The sequence below is a fragment of the Diadema antillarum genome, unplaced genomic scaffold, assembly GCF_040938485.1.
Source record: "Diadema antillarum isolate AM-2024a unplaced genomic scaffold, OU_Dant_1.0 seq00001141_RagTag, whole genome shotgun sequence".
In the NCBI taxonomy this organism is placed as follows: Eukaryota; Metazoa; Echinodermata; class Echinoidea; order Diadematoida; family Diadematidae; genus Diadema; species Diadema antillarum.
In genome coordinates, this window is record NW_027271953.1 from 1,229 (window position 1) to 19,604 (window position 18,376).

General features: G+C 37.9%; 1 protein-coding gene across 1 annotated transcript; it reads right to left on the bottom strand.

Moving 5' to 3' along the window:
- Window positions 1–376: 376 nt before the first annotated feature.
- Window positions 377–15,430, bottom strand: LOC139744154 (uncharacterized; the record flags this gene model as incomplete). Its single annotated transcript, XM_071654608.1, has 3 exons — window positions 15,111–15,430; window positions 2,035–2,192; window positions 377–635 (listed from the first exon to the last, which is right to left on the bottom strand). Coding segments are annotated over exons 1-3 (563 nt in total), but the record flags the coding sequence as incomplete, so codon positions are not given.
- Window positions 15,431–18,376: the final 2,946 nt, after the last annotated feature.

Genomic DNA, 18,376 nt, shown 5'->3' on the forward strand with positions numbered 1-18,376 from the left:
ATGCTCTTTCTAATGATGTCAAAAGATATATAACTTTTAGACTGCAAGGTACTTAAAATCCACCGTTCCGCTTTTTTGGGGACACCCGGTATATATATATATACATATATCATTATATATAGCTACAAACGGCAGTTTGGGGACTGTAAAATGTCAAAATTTTCAAGCTCGCTCGCTCCGCTCGCTCGCATTTAATTGTACAGTTATGCAATTCTGATGTTGCTTCCATGAGGTGCCCCCCCCCTCAATGTTTTGACCCACGGTACGCCACTGAACACCCCCCTTTAAAAAATCCTGGGTACGCCTATGATACACACCCACGAAGAACTTTCATATTTTGATATATTTTAAACAGGGGGGGGGGGCATGTTCTTACATTTGTTGGTCCTCGGTGAAGAACGAATAATCATCTTCGAGTCTATAATTCGGCCCAGGAACTGGAGAATCGATAGTGAAAACGATAGCCTTATAGCCAGCTCTCTCTGCTTCCTTTATGAGGTGTTCGGTTATTCGGCGGTCTTTGAATAGGTACGCCTGAATCCAGCGTAGTCCTTTCGGGGCAGAGGCGGCCACTTCTGATACGAGTTTATTGGAAAACGAGCTCTGGACCAGAATGGTGTTTGCCGCAGCCACACCTTGAAAGTGTTAAAGTAGAAATTTCAGCATATGGTCTATTATACATGTAAAATCATTTCTTGTTCCGGCCATATCAGTTTATGGAAATTGTAACTACACGAGTGCTTTCGACCTTGTCCTCAAGCAATTATTCGAATAATTTTGTAATCATTTGGATAATCAAAACAATTTGTATTAGTCCATAGTTGGACATCTGAGTTTTTCATTTTTCATTTCTTCTTTATATTAATGATATTTGCAATGTCACAGATAAAATACAGTTCATTTTGTACACGTTGTACGCTGACGATACCAGTATGTTTATCTCTGAAGATAATACTGATGTTTTATTGTTACGTTTTAATGAAGAGATTGAAAAAAAAAATATGATTGGCTTCTTATGAACAAATTAATTTTGAATGTGAAGAAAACTCAATGTATGATTTTTACTAATGAGAAATTATTTATATACAGAATTTAGCAGTTTATATGAAAGACAACCATACAAGAATTACGAGTTCGCTGTCATTTCTTGCGTCACTATCGATAATGAATTATCTTGGCATAAACATATTGACTCAGTCTGTAAGATTTCAAAATGTATCGGTACTTTATACGAACTACGAGATTCACAATAGTTTACGTCTGTTTTATAACGCTATCATATTTAGTCTATTTCCGTAATTGTAGAATTGCTTGGGCATGAACTATTGTAAGATCATATTTTTTCGTCTGCAGAAGAAAGCTGTAGGAATTAAACTTATAAACTCAACTGTCTACTTTATAAAAGTTACACGCCACGTAGTACCACGGGATGTAACCTCTGTGGGCGTACACGTAAGTGTGTGTGTGGGGGGGGGGGGGGTGGCGTGAGTGAGAGAGCGAGAGAGAGAGGGGGAGAGAGGGAAGTAAGACAGAAGGAGATTTATTAATCACAAGGAAAAAAACTTACAATTCTTCTAAATTTGGGGGAAAAACACAGGTTTACATTGAGATTCTTACATTACACTATGTTTTCTATCTTCTAGGTATTTTATATTCGCCTGTAAATTCAAGAATAAAACCCTTATTTTGGAATCTTTTCAGACATACCTAAACAATAACAAAGAAATATACTATAGAATTTTCAAAGAGAAAGGTAAATTTTCCACTCATGGAGGTTTAGAATTTAATTTGATACTGTATAATTTACATACATATTTTTTGTCACAATTTGTTGTGCAATATTCTATGTAGGCCCTACTTGTTTTGTTATATAGTGCATCTTCTATCCTTTATTATGTGATTTTGTAATTCACTTACTTTTTTATTCTTTGCAGTAAATGTCATTCATTTTGACCGATGAATACTAAATTAAGAAAAAACAGAATGATTTTTCTTATCTGACAGAATTACACAGAGAGAAAAAAAAAAACCCACAAAAACCTTTAGCTGTCGCAATCTCCCCATCTTTATGGGCGAGAGTGTGAAGTGCCGTGGGCGACGCGCCTACTGGAAAACTGATCGTTTCACCCAGCACTGTGGTCGAGAGAGAACGGGTGGACACGTCAGCCAATACCTGGGGCCGGAATCTGTAGCTGCAGAAACCAACAAAATAAAACAAAAAGGCAAGATATTCCCAAAAGTCACCGCCGAAAGTACACAGTTGGGGGAAAACATCACTTTTTGATTTTCTTGATTTAAGAAAGAACATTGCAACCAATAAAAAAGTTTCCACAATTACGATTATGCTACGATAATCATTCATTAAGCAGGCATGGACTTTGCACGACATATAAAGCCTGCACTCTTTGACGTGAATTCAGGAAATAGTAGTATCCTTAACATTTTTGATTTTGCAATGATCCCACAGTTGTTACTTTGTGGTCTATAGGCCTACTAGTTTATGACTGCTGTATCATAAAAAATAAATTAAGCTGTTTTTTTTTCTACACGCTCATTGGAAAAATTGTGATAGGATGTCATCATTGTTTTCCTAATTTACAGAAGTTAGTTACTGCGATACATTGTAACGCGAAAATATGTTAAAACTCAAAACTGTAATAGAAGATACGGACATTTTTTCATCAGTTGGGGATGGCCGTACAATAACACCCAGAATGATAAGAAATTAAGGCTTCTACCAACCTCAGTGATTTTGCAGGAGAGCTTTATGAGTTCACTTCTGTGACCCTCCTTAGATAGGCCAAGTGGACACACCGTTTCTCTTGCACTGCCTGCTTGTTTCCCAATCATGGCTAAAAAAAAAAAAAAAAAAAAAAATCACTTTTAAAGGCTAGTACTGGGACATCATTCCATTGTGTCCTGTGTTGAGGGCGTGTTCAGGTAAAGCTGAATGGGACGGGTTGTTTAACAATGGGTCCGCTGTAGAAGAACTCTGTTGTGTTTCTTAAAGCCGTGGTCACAACTCGCCGTACTTGCAAGTGCGCGTTGTCTACTTACAAAAACGTGGACAAAACTTGGGGATCCGTAAGTAGTAAGTACTGCCTCAGTACGGATTTTGAAGCACGCAGACACGCCGTAGCACTTTTATGTCACGAGGAACTTTCGCTGCGTTCGGGCTACGGATTCACCCCAAGTACGGGCAACGTATGTGCCCTCTACAGTAAACGTGCGTACAACGCTCTGACTCCGTGCGTCTTCCTACCGTCACTTGCTCGACGGACGGCGCACGTAGCACTTGCGTGTTGAGCACGTGATAAGTGCGTAGTCCGTGCTTATTAGGCACTTCGTGAGTTCAACTGTTCAACAGAGCACGCAGATCGTACCGAATAAGCACCTGCTCCGCACTTACAACGCAAGTTGTGCGCACTGATTTCTGCAAGGCACTCAAGCCAAGTCGACGGACGAGTGTCATTAATTTTCGTCTCCAAGATGTTGGCAATTAGATATTCGTAATGTTCTACTTCAACTTACAAACTAGGGGGCAGAAATGCCCCATAAGAATCGTTGCCTCGAAAAAAACAATTGCATGCACAGAAAAATGATTGTTATATTACATGAAAGAGCTTTCAAAACTCTATCGAATTGTCATCATAAACCAAAAACCCATGCTATAGGACCTTTCTGCCTGGCAGGCGATGAGTAATGACATATATATAAATATTATGTTTTGCAGAACATAAGAGACAGTCAAAAACTGCTTGAAGAAGAGAAGTCTTGAATTCTGAGTGGTCAGTGCATGAAGTAACCAGGTTTTTGGAGTTCTGAAAAATTTTTACATTCAAGGCTTGCACAAGCTTGGTTAAAATGCATTGGTCATCATTTTTTTTTTTTTTTTTGAGAGCAGTGATAGTGTCAGTACAATTTCAGTTGAGCTGAAATTGAGAATGTGTATATTTTGAAATTAAGCAAGGAAGAAATTACTATGATGACAGTATTACCTTATATGAATTGCAAACGTGACACCTTCAGACTCAGAGAAAATGAAAAAAAACCCATAAATCTACATTCATAGTACCAGCAAGATGCTGTTAATCTAGCTCAAAATATGCCTGGATGGATGAAATAACCACTGGTCACCTCTGAAACTGGGTGTAAAGATGGCAGACCTCATAACATCAAATCATATGCATCTGAAATAACAAACGAATATTCTCAGCTCATCTCCAGTACATTATAGATACAAATTATTGTATATTACAGATACAAATTGGAAAAAAATGAGCAATCAAAACATAAATACACTTCATATAAAAATACTCTATGATTTTACGTTCCGAAAAGAAAAAATATTATTTTAAGCAATTGCAAAGTTTGATATGAAAAACACTTGGAATGTTTTAAAGCAAGCTATGAATATTTCGAGTAAACATTCAGCCGTTGATAATATCAAGTTGAATGATGAAATCATCAGTGACCCTGTTCACATTGCAAATGTTTTCAATTCTTATTTTTCAAAGATAGGTGAAAATTACGCTCAAAATATTACTGTGTCAGAGCATCATTTCACTGAATATTTAGGTCAGTGTAATCCCAATTCTGTTTACTTTACTCCAACTAATAGGCATGAGGTTATGGATATTGTATTTTCCTCTAAGAATAAGAGGAGTTCTGGTTATGATGATATAGATAATTGTATTCTTAAAGGTGTTATATCTTCAGTTGCCGATCCACTTGTTCACATTTTCACTTTATCAATTGCTAATGGTGTGTTTCCTGATAAGATGAAACTGGCCAAAGTAATTCCATTATCTAAGAAGGGTGACAAATCTGAAGTCAGTAATTATCGTCCAATTTCATTATCATCATCGTTGTCCAAAGTTTTAGAGAAACTCATTTATAAGAGAACTATTAATTTTTTGAAGTTGCATAATATTTTGACTAATTCTCAATTTGGTTTTCGAGAGAAGCATAATACAACTCATGCTCTTTTATATTTTGTTGATAAAGTAGCTCACGCAATTGATGATCACTCTCATTTAATTACTATTTTCTTGGACATCTCCAAGGCCTTCGACACAGTTGATCATGATATTCTACTCCACAAGTTATCACATTACGGAATACGTGGGAAGGCCTTGGAGTGGTTCAAGAGTTATTTAGGAAATAGAAGACAATTTGTTACTATTAAAGATGATTATTCCGTAATAAGAGAAGTGATTTTTGGCGTTCCACAAGGAAGCTTATTAGGGCCACTATTATTTATTGTTTATATTAATGATTTTTGTCAGGCATCTGATGTATTGTCCTTTATCCATTTTGCAGACGACACCATTGTATTTTTTGCCCACAATGATGTTAATTTTCTTGTTCAAAAAGTCAATACTAAATTACAAAAAGTGAATAATTGGGTAAGAGCCAATAAATTATCGTTGAATGCCCAAAAAACGAAATATATGATTTTAGTAATATTGTTGACACTTTGAGTACAGCTATAGTTTTGAATGATTTTCATTTAGAACGAGTTTCACATTTTAGATTCCTTGGAATTATTGTTGACGACAAACTTTCCTGGAAGTTACATATTGATTTTATATCCAACACAATCTCACGTAATATAGGTGTTATAAATAGAATGAAATTGTATATTCCACAAAAATCATTACTTATGTTATATTCGTCATTGATATTGCCTTACCTTAATTATGGTGTTTTAGTTTGGGGCAACACTCACCAGAACCTACTGGATAGAGTGTTCCTTCTTCAAAAGAAAGCTCTCCGTGTCATCAGTCATCCTTTCACACCCTCCCACTCAATTATGTTATTTGCCGCTAATAAGCTGCTAAAAATTAAAGATTTGTATTTATTTAATTTGGGGCAATTTATGTATACGTACAGCAACAACTCACTCCCCTCCATTTTCGATTCTATGTTTCAAAGAAATCAATCATTCCATGACTATCCCACTCGACGTTCCAATGAATTTCACTTACCTCTTTTACGAACAATTCTTGCTAAGAACACACTTATCTATACTGGCCCAACTTATTGGAATTTTCTGAATAATGACATAAAAATTGCACCCTCTATATTTTCATTTAAGAGGAGATTAAAGTCTTTCTTATTGCAATGTTATGTTCCTACAGAATTGAATCAGCCTGTTGGCTCATTTTAATTTCTTTTCGAAGAATTTTGATTACCAATGATATACTGTCACATATTTTCTCGTCCTTGGTGTCCTGAGACACTTGCAGAGTAGATTCGATTCTACTTGTATTAATTCCGCATCTATTTCTCTCTGTTTTTCCATAATTCCGTATCCTTTCCACGCATCCCATTATTCTTTCGATATAATTCTGTCGAGGATCGCTGGATCTGTTTTGCCTTCCTGTCCGTTGTATCGTCTTCCTATTATGACAGTCTTGTCTCGTTCTGTCTTGTATTTAAGTCCCCCTTTATAAGTTTTGTCGTCCCAGTCTCGTTTAATGTTCATTCGCCTGTGTATGTGTGTCTGTCTGTTACTCTGTCTTCTTATTGGGCTTCCAGACTTTTTTTTTTCATCTGACTCTATTCCCAATTTTTCCCCTTTTTGCATCGGTTCATTTTCTATTGACATTCTGTACCTGAGGGGCCCACATTCTACAAGCATTGCCTTTTTAGTGGGTCCCTCCATTTTTCGATATTTTGTGTAATGTTATATCGTCTATATCACTTCAGTCAATTTTCATTACAACATTATTTGTTACCCCAAGGTTCCACAATTATGTTTTCTCAATTTACTCTGTTTTGATTATATGTAACTTTATTCTCTGTACCAAAGAAAGTGAAATGTTTATGTTCTTTTCGAAAAATGAAATAAAGTTTGAATTGAATTGAATTGAAATGTGTTAGGCTGTTTAAACCAAAATAATTACAATTTTACAATGTCATTGTATACACTGTAATATGTTTATACGTGTACCTGGGCCCCATTTTATAAATAAGTTAGGATGGCAACTATTGCTGGAATGGCAACTTCCAATAGCAACAGCCAATCAGGAAGCTGGATTCTTGTCGTTACTATGACAATTGCCATTCCAGCAAGAGTTGCTATCATACAACAGTTTTTTATGAAATATATAGGGCCCATGCAGATGTATTAACCCTTTCTCTGTCAGTGAGTCATATATTCACATATTCCACATATAAACGTATGGACATGAAATAAATATGGTACACAGAAGATTAAACTGCCATGTACACGTATGGAGAAGACGTGAGATTATACATCAGAAGAATCTCGGAAGGTGGTCCTATATAGGCCTATGGATACCCCCAACATCTGACGGGGGAAAAAAAACACCGCACTTGCACGCACTTCCAACATGCGAGAGAGTAGGGGTATCGTACGTGAGCAGCACGTGTAATTACAGTCTCCGTAAGATAACGTGGCAATTGCACGGAGATTGTACGTTGTAAGCACGTACAACGTACGATGCACGTAACCCCTCACGGCCAGACGTGGCGTGCGGGCCACGTACTTACACCCTACGCAACCGTGCGATTGTCGTGCGTTGACGTACTTCCTCCCTGCTCTAGTCGCTCCCTCCCCACGTTTTCAGAAAAACGTGAATGCCGTGGCCTCCGCCAAAAACGTACGGACTAAAAGCACGCACGGCGAGTTGTGACCAGGGGCCTGTTGCATAAAACTCCAACCGGACTTTTTTCCGGTTGAAATCACAAAATTCCGGTTGGAAGCTCCCAACCAGAGTTTTTATGCAACGGATTTTACATTCTTAGGTTAGCAACCTTAAAAAATTCAGGTTGGGCAAATCCCAACCTGAATTTTTTAAGGTTGCTAAAAAAGTTTTATGCAACGGGACCCAGGGCTTTAGTCGGTCATGGAGGGTTCTGCAAGTCTCCCCAACATTGTGCTAGAACAATCTTAGAAGCGAGTCACCTTACAGATGGTGCCTGTCGTACGTTTGCTCTACCGATTCTTTGGATGGAAAGATGCCATAATACTCGCCTTTGAAATGAAGTTTTGGCCAGGAAAAGTGAAAGAGTCCATCTGGATTTAGAGAAGCCAACCTTATGCTCTCAATAGGAATTCGGGGTGCGCTTTATTACCGATCTTCGGTCTAATGATCAGGAAACAAGCAGGCAGCGCAATTAGAGAATCCATGTAAGCCATTGGCCCGAGGTAATTTACAGGAGTGGACGACAGCTCGCCAGCAAAATTACCAAAGGTCGGTAGAAGCTTTAAAGTCCTATTGTGTGACAGGAGATGTTGAAGATGATGCGATGATCCACTGCAATACATTTCAAAAAGGAACATGATTGTAATATGAGGTGCAACAGAGAAGGTTTATACTTATGTAAACTAACATGCAATTCAAACTTAGGTGCAAAATTGAATTGAATGGGTTTATTCATTATCAAACTTGGCAGCCCTATGGCTGAATTGCGCCTGATTTATATGCAATGATTAAAATGCAAAGAGAGAATAATAATGTACTATATACACAAATGGAACGAAACTGCAACTGCATGTGTACGAATGAAAAAAAAAGAAGACCTTATACATTATGATAAAAAGACAGTTGCATTCTGTTGAAACAAAAATGACAACCTGATTATAAAACTGAATACACATCATTATTAATGGTTATCCTGTTGACAGTAAGATATCTCAGCTAATGGAAGATGAATACACTGTACTTCTTTTTTTACCCTTTTCTATTAAAAAAAGACATGCAATTTTCTTTTTTAATCGAATAGATACAAATTAGTCTGATTTCTGTCACGTTTGTGTATAATGCTTAATTTTCATGTAAAAAATGACATGTAATTGCCACAAATGGCGTAGCAATGTAATTAAGACTAAAGAAAGAATCAAACTTGCAAATTGTGTAATAATGTGAACTCGAAATCAAAGTCACCACGATTTTCCAACAAAAGACATGTGAGCATTAATGTAATATTGTGATTATCTTGCACACAAGACAAATTATATACATTGTATATCTGAAAGGTCGCAATGGTCGCAGCAGAAACTGCTCAATGGTTTCATCATTCTATGTTTTATACGGGCGGCTAGATTGGAAGCTGTCTCACCTGTTAATTAAGTAATTTTCTCCTTCCGAGAAAACTCGCAAGATTCGTAATCTGCACACAACAGTAATCTCAATCGAACATGTTTGCGTAAAACACCATAAATACATTTTATCGATATGGATTACATGACATAATTCTTAAAATGCTTGATTAACCGTTTACAACCTTCTTGAGAATTTACATTCATGCAGAAAATCATATCAGCATGGGGAGCTATGCAGGTCCTTTAATTTTTTCACTCCATACAAAGTATGATCTCAACAATATCTTCTGCACATATTGATAACAATAATAACGATAAGTGGATGTTTGTATAGCACAGTCCAACCTTTTGGTGGATCATTAGGTTAAAGTGAAAACTAAGTTTCGGTAAATGCTTGAGAACCCGTCTAGCACCATTTCATTTTTGCTTGCAATATATCGAAAGAGTCCACTAAGAAACTTACCTGGCTGACGCGGTTTGCCGGAATGATGAGTCGGTTTGGAGTATTTTGAGAAAAATAATAATAGTAGGAAAACCGACTTTTATTCCAGAAGGCTCCAGACTAACTCGGTCTCGCGAAAAATTCGACCCTACTTCAGACAATTCATACGCAGTAAGTGATCGCCACATTCTACTGGCCACTGCATAATACCAAATGAGGCCTAACTGAATGGACAGGAAAGTGCGTGCTAACGTAATCCTGTACAAAACAAAACAAAAATGACAGCGCGCGGTCCTCAATTGCTGAGACGCGCGGTCTTTGGAGTTTTTGTTGTTGTTTATCAAGCGCCTTGTTTTAGAGGTGCTTGATAGGCGCACAATAATTTTGCATGCGCGCAAAAGCGGTTTTTGATGCGCGCGTTGTAACAACTCGGACCATTACTGCGAGTAGCCAGAACACGAAGCGCTAGTTTATACAGGCCGCTCCCATAGGACAACATTGTACAATCAGAGGGACAACCATTACAACTCATCCCGCCGTCAAAGCGAAGTCGAGTTATCCCCGAGTCCGAGTTTAGCCTGACCCCGTTCGGGTAAGTTCTGAGACTGAACGTTTTTGGTTAATATTTCCCATTTTCGTCGTTACCCATCGAATATCTTGTAATAACATCGCTATCCTGCACATTTCCTAAGCATACGTTCACATTTGGGAGCGAAATTTGACAACTTTTGCAGGCGTACCAGTGCTTTGTTTGGGCTGTACACACATATATGTCAACACTACTTTGTAAATCGCCAAGCCTGGTTGTACGTGAGCACAGTCTCTTGTATGGTCTGCCTGATGCGCAAATCAACAAACTGCAGAGAGTTCAAAATTCAGTTGCCAGGCTTATTGCTAGTTACGTCGTTCACGTGAGTCGGTTACCCCACTACTGAGAGAACTGCATTAAGTTAAGAATCCGCGAACGAATAAACTTCAAGATTCTTTTGTTAACTTTTAAATGTTTGCGAAATATTGCACCGGTTTATCTTCAACAGTTGATAACTGAATACCTACCCTCCCGGAACTTGCGGTCTAACAACAAATCACTTTTAATACCTCCTCCTGTCAATACACAATCTTATGGTTCTAGAGCTTTTCAGTCAGCATCACCTCAACTCTGGAACAGTTTACCTGAATGCTTGAAACAAACAGACTCAGTAGACAAATTTAAATCCATGTTAAAAACGTATTTGTTTATTGAGTAGTATTATGACTGTCTCATGTCTTATACTGTTTCTGAAACTGTACCTTCTTCTTCTTTCTCTCTTTTTTTTCCTCTTCTTCCCTTTCTATTGTTTTCTTTTTCCCATAGCGCTTAGAGACATTTTATGTAATAACGCGCTATATAAATGTTGTGAATTATTATGGGAGAATTCATTCTGTGTTTAGCAATGTTTTAGTGTAAATTGTTAACTCACACGCCTTTCCTATAACGAGCTCATGCAGTCTTCAAGTTCTTTTATTTCTCACATAACACACCCCCAACACACACACATAGGCGCCGGAAGTGGGGGGGGCAGGGGGGGCGGCCGCCCCCCCCCCCCAATCCAAAAAGTGGGGGGGCAAAACGCATTTTTGCCCCCCCAAAAAGCCTCCCCCCCCCCCCAAAAAAAAAAAAGAAAAAAAAATAATAATGATAATAAAGATAAATGAATAAACAAAGAAAATAAAATAGATATGTATATATATGAATAAAAGGGAAAAAATATGGCTACAAACGGCAGCTTTTTGACTGTAAAATGTCAAAATTTTCAAGCTCGCTCGCTTCGCTCGCTCGCATACAGCAGTTGAGCCCGGTGCGCCTCCCCCTTAATTTCTAAAGCGAAAAACATAACTACGACGGCAGTTGTTGGACTCTAGAATGTCAACATTTTCAAGCTCGCTCGCTTCGCTCGCTCGCATTGAATCGTTATGCCATTCTCCTAATGTTGCTGACAGTAATTGCCAGTAGTTGCGCCCGATGCCCCACCCCTTAATTTCCACAGCGAAAGATAAATATAGCTACAAACGGGAGTTTGGGGACTGTGAAATGTCAAAATTTTTAAGCTCGCTCGCTTCGCTCGCTCGCATTGAATCGTTATGCCACTCTCCTAATGTTGCTGCCAGTAATTGCCAGCAGTTGCGTCGGATGCCCCCCCCCCCTCTTAATTTCCAAAGCGAAAGATATAGCTACAAACGGGAGTTTTGGGACTGTAAAATGTCAAAATTCTCAAGCTCGCTCGCTTTGCTCGCTCGCATTGAATCGTTATGCCATTCTCCTAATGTTGCTGCCAGTAATTGCCAGCAGTTGCGCCCGATGCCCCCCCCCCTTAATTTCCAAAGCGAAAGATATAGCTACAAACGGGAGTTTTGGGACTGTAAAATGTCAAAATTCTCAAGCTCGCTCGCTTTGCTCGTTCGCATTGAATCGTTATGCCATTCTCCTAATGTTGCTGCCAATAATTGCCAGCAGTTGCGCCCGATGCGCCCCCATTTATTTCAAAGCGAAATATGTAGCTACAATTAAAACTCCAGTTTTGGAACTGTAGAATATCAAAATTTTCAAGCTCGCTCGCTTCGCTCGCTCGCATTTTATTGCTATGCCGTTCACCTTATGTTGCTGACAGTATATAATTTGTCGATCGTTTTACACCGTCATTCCATAATCCATGTAAGGAAAACTTACAATGTTCCTCAGTGACTGCGTTGTTGAATGTATCACATTCCGTAATGTATTGTAGTCCCATTAATGCTCACGCACACACGCACAAGCATACAGACCGTCCAAATTACTTTATGGTTCCCCCCATGTTTCGACCCACCGTACCCCACTTTACATAATATATATATATATATATATATATATGTTTATATATACATATATATATATATAAATAATAGATGTGTGTGCGTGTGTGTGTGTGTGTGTGTGTGTATGTGTATATTGTGTAACATATGCATGGTCTAATCTTGAGCCCCCTCCAATGTTTGCCCCCCCAATCCAAAACTGCTTCCGGCGCGCCTGCACACATCCTCACACACACACACACACACACACAAACAAACAAACACACACACAGGCATATAATTATATACTGTATACAACAATGTTTGTGAGTTTAAGCCCCATGTTGCCGCTATATAATGCTCATGCATGTCTATATTGATCACCTATATTATTCTTCTTTATGAATTTGCATATGTTTCAAGTATAGAATATTCGAGATATACATATTGAATATACAAACAGCACAATTAATGTGACCCTGCACCTCAAAACAAACAAAAAGTCGCCAGACATGAATTTTTAGTTGTGACCATATTCTGAAATTGAGCAGACTTTAAGCTTCAAAATGATGTATAACTCAAATCAAATGGACTCTCCTAACCTATCTAAATATTGGAAACAAAGCACAAACTCAGGAAAAGTGTGAACTGAGAAAAGAGGCTCTGAAGTACAGTGTCTAATCAAGCGCTCAATCTTTACCAAACCGTGCTGGCTGTGCGATGAATGGGACAAAAAACAGGAAGTAAACCACCAGAGTAACAACAATGAAGAGATTATCAGATTGAACTGAAATTAAAGGACAAGTTCACCTTCATAAACATAAGGATTGAGAGAATGAAGCAATATTGGTAGAACATATCAGTGAAAGTTTGAGGAAAATCAGACAATCCGTTCGAAAGTTATGAATTTTTCAAGTTTTTGTGCAGTAGCCGCTGGATGAGAAGACTACTGCAGTGTATGAATAACTTAGATGTCACATGCGTACAACAATATAAGGAAAATATAAAGAGAATTTCACAAAATTCCATGTTTTGAAAAAAAAATACACATTCCCCTGACTCGTTACCGACAAATGTTATGGGTAATATTATTCCCCCTGCCTTTAGAAAGAGGCAAGTCAAGAGCTCCTTTATTATGCGAGAAAAGTGAAAATATGTTGAATTTTCTTTTACATTTTCTTTATACTGTTGTACGCATATGACTCACAAGCTGTAGTAGTCTCCTCATCCAGCGGTTCCAACACAAAAATTTAAAAGATTCATAACTTTTGCATCGATTGTCCAATTTTCGTCAAACTTTCACTAATGTGTTCTACTATTATTGTTGCATTCTCTCAATCCTTATGTTTATGAAGGTGAACTTGTCCTTTAAGCATGCCTCATTAACACATTTTGTCCATAATTAATGCCAACTTTCAAAGCAGTAGCACTATCCTTTCAAAAGTTATTACAGTTGAAAGCGAAGAGTGTGGACAAGGTTTTTCAGAAATAAAAAAAGAGATTCTAAAGACGGGTCTAGGGCAATTACCCCCTGGGCAATTACCCCGCACCCTTCCCCTGGCCCTAATCCTAATCCTAATCCTGAACCTAATCCTATCCCTAACTCAAACTCCTAACCCTAACCCTAACCCTAACCCTAATCTTTACTCTAAGCTTACCACTAACCAGTATTTAGCCGGGGGGTAATTGCCCTCTGGGGGTAATTGCCCGGATACGCTAAAGACACACCTAATCACACTATTCTACCAAAAATGTTCGAGATAAACTGCTAAAAAAACACACTTTCCTGCCCGTTTTATGATACCAAATTTTAGCATAATGTAAAAGAAGACCCGCTCTTTCAGAAAATATGAAAAGTCAATTAAGTTCGGCTAGGTTGACCCATTTCACTTATTTTCAGTCCTCACGCAAAATCAGTGTGTGCGACTTTGTGTTCGTTTTGAGGTGCACGGTCACAAATCATTCTCCAGGCTGTGCTGCCAGGTGGGCCTACCTTTCATTACGATCGCTTTGTTTTACCTTTTCTTTTGGCTATTTCAGCCATTTCAAAACTGATTTTCATCAAATAAACTTTGAATTTCTCTTGGAATTGTATGCTCTTTAACGTGTCTTAAAGCGGTTTCTAAGTATCTCGCAAAAAAAGTCCAAAGCTGAATTCTCATCTCAACCAATTCTATACTTTCCCTTTAAAGGTATATTTTGTAGCGAAGAACCGACATTCATATCACAATTTAATCATTTGTAAGTGGAGGACTATATTCCCTTGGTGTTGTAAGATATCATCACCTCCAGAAATTACAAAGTGAAAATATGTTATCGAGCCTGTCAAAACGGAAATTGAGTGATTTTCAAATGTAAAGTGACGTTAGACCTAATTATATTATCAATGTTGGCAAAAAAAAAAACACCAACAGGTGAGCAAAGAGAATCGAATTTGGAGAAAAGCTGAAATGAAAGTCAAATAGGGCCCAATGATTGTTTTGCTAGATATGTATTGTGCGTGTACCTCGTCACCATGGATACTTACCAGAATCAATTGAAGGATAAAGAGAATGTCTTGATTTTCAGTCTTTGTATTGACTACAAAATGTCAGTAGCTTATAGGTTTACATATTTTTCACCTCTCTCTTTTTGTTGTAGATAAATCTAAATATAAAAATAGGCCTAGTTAAAAGTTCAGTTTGCTTGATGATTGATGCTTACTACAGTCCCTCTGAAATGTACATAAAATCTGAAGTACTGGATGACGATGCGACATGAAGAAAAAGGAGTTTATGTACTCACCGACTGAATGATGCGATGGAGTCTTTATAAGTCTGTGATGATGAACCAGGAAATGCGTAATAATGCATGTTTGGCGCAGGTAACAACTGTTCTGCCAGTTTCTGATAGTCATGGACGCTCCTCAAAAGGGTCCCAGAATAAGCCATCTTTTCATCGAACCAAAAAAATAAAATAAAATAAAGAGAGCGTATCCGAATATGGCAGAGTATACATCGGTGATCTATCACTTGGTCTACTCCCTCTCTGTCTAATCGCCGTTTAGTCTCAACCCACGTGGTCTAATCCTGTTTCGTCTACAACCACTTCGTCTCATGACCATTTAGCCCAATTGCCAGTTAGCTTCAATACCAGTTGGTCTGCTTCAGATTGGCTATGCCCATTTCGTCTAATTGATATCCACAGTTTATTAGACAAATGGAAAATAGGGATTGCACATAGACCATCTGGTCATTTGACAAAATGATAATTAGCAAAACGGTACATAAGACCAAGTGAGGATTAGACATAAAGGCCACGAGACGAAATAGATACTAGACCAAAAACAGTTTGGCCGCAGTGGTGTTAGACGAACTGAGAAAATAGACTATCTGATATTAGACCAAGTGACAATGAACCCTATACAGCTACTCCGCTCACTGAGTAGAATAACGTAAATGCATAAAGATGAAAAGAATTTAATGCCTGTGCACTATTGAACGTATTCAACCAGTCCTGACTAATATTCCCCCTTTGCATTGTGTGTAGGCACTGAACACAATTATCAACATACACGTAGTTGCTCTCAGTTTAATTTCATGCACCGTTTTACAATCGATGTGCAGTTTTCTTTTAAAAGTGAGGAGCAAGTTAGAAAAAGCAAGGAAAACTCCAATCATCTGTGGCAAGTTCAAAGACAAAGACATTGTTTACATACTCTGTGCCAACAAGATTATTCATGTTGGCTGCAATTAAATAAAAGAAGACGCGGTAGAAAAGTAATGAAAAGTAATAAACACTGTAATATCACAAACACAATATGTACTGCCACCATTCAAAAATGTGTTGTTGGTTTTTTTTTATTGCTCAGTCGAAATAAAGAAGAAACCAATCATGCCAAAAAATTAGCGGACGTATTGAAGTTAAAGGTTGCAGTGAAACCTTATATGAAGTTAAAAAACAGTAATGGGTTAAAAGAAATATGTGATATCACAAACAATCGCATTGCTGCAATTGTTAATGATAGTCATTATCTCAAAATCGGGATACAGGACAAAAGCTATATTGGATTGGCAGTCATAAATTCATGATGGCAGCCAATTAAGCTCGCCAAGGTAGACTAAGAGGACATGATGAACTCTTTGGCATATATCAAACATTGGTATTGCCACCATTTGAAATGATTTGACGGCCATATTGAAATTCAAAATGAGGTATAACAAAAGTGATGATTTAAATGAAACATGTGATACCATAAATACGGGTATAATGTACAAGTTTACTTGACCTCATCCCTTACAAGTCGAGATATTAGAAAAAAACATTTTCTGAATGGCGGCTGAAGATGTGCTCACAAAAAAAAAAAGAAAAAAAGATGTACCCTAAATCTTAAATTCGAAATCAGCACCCCCAAATTTACATAGTTATCCAATAAAATCAATTTTGGCAAGTAAATCAAAGAGGAAATGACTTGTTCCCACGTTCAAGTCTTTCACGTTCACACACACACACAAAAAAAAAAAAAACACCCGTACATTCAAAAGCTCTCCATGCCTTCGAGTGTTCGCACGAGCCACAACGTAACCGTGAACTTCGCATTGACACACATTACACAGTATAGATCATACACGCGCAGGCGATGTACATAATAGTACGGAACGAACTGTACAGCGAGGCCATCCAGATCCACTACAAGAATACAGTCATGTACTAGAAGTACGTTGAAAACCACGGACAGAGTCACGGGTTCAGACAACGCTACACACAAACATCGGCTTTTAAACATGACGCCCATGATAGTAACCAACCTTCACGATCAGACTGTCCAATCCTTTATATTCCACAATAAACAGGCAAAAGATTTGAAGAAATGCGTCGTATATGGCAGAAATAAGCCGCACGCAGAATCAAGCTCTGCGCTTTCTATGTAGGCCTACAGATCATGTGAAGCGTGTCCGTGTATAAAAGCGCTGTGAACGGACTACAGTGCACGAAGTACACGATTAAATCACGAAGGTACTTTTGTGTAACGAAAACAAAAAAAAAAATGAAATTGACGAAATCTTTAATAGATAAGAACCTTTATACCAGATTAGATGAAATGAATTCATTATGGCTTTCTTCCAAATTGAAATAAAGTCGTAAGTATAACTGTATCATCGTGAACTCTAGCATTTACAAGTGCAATACCGTATAGAGGATCTATGTCCCCCCCCCCCCCAAAAAAAAAAAAAAAAAAGAAGAAGAATACAATCGAACTTTCTACAATGTAAGGGTGGGATTTCACGGAGCACGCGAACGATTTGCGAAGGACGCGAATGACAAAATCTAACATTCGGAAAAGTTTTTCTCCGAATGCGTTCCGACAATGAAGCCGAAAACTATTCTTGCGCAATTTGTGCGAAGTTTCCACGACGTATGTGCGAATGTCGTGTGTATCATTGCTCAAGTACAGCATGTTACCTATGCGAAGAACACGCGACGGAAATGCGAACAACGAACAATTTTCAATAATCATGGGATAAAATGTACCCAAGGAGAGGTGGAAGCTGTCTTGAGTTGATTTTTTTTCTTACCTCTATTTCTCCTTTCTTTTTCTCTCATTTTTGTATCGTGTGCTTGCCTACATTTTCTTTTTCCTAGGACCTATCTCCACTAGTAAAGCATTTGATTTTTTTTTTTTGCAGTTCCTCCAACACATAGTCTCTATACTTCAAATAAAATTTTGCATACTTTAGATTAATACTAAGTGTATTCTGCGGTTTTTTTTTTTTTTGTATATCAAACATTTCTTTCCCTTTGCTAGTCTTTAATTTTTGTTGTTACTGTAGTTGTTAATAATTGTTTGATGTTTAGATGTATGGTATACGATTTTTATTTGTAGAAAACGTATGACAGGTCATACATCCCTAAACGTGCGCCAAACGTTCGCGAGAATGTCTCAAAAGGTACGCGCACAGTTTGCGATTACGTCGTAAAATGATCGGAAAAACTTCGCAGATTTCGCGTAACATACGCGAGACATTCTCCAAAGTTTCGGAGTCTGTTTGGGGTTTCATGAACATTTTGCG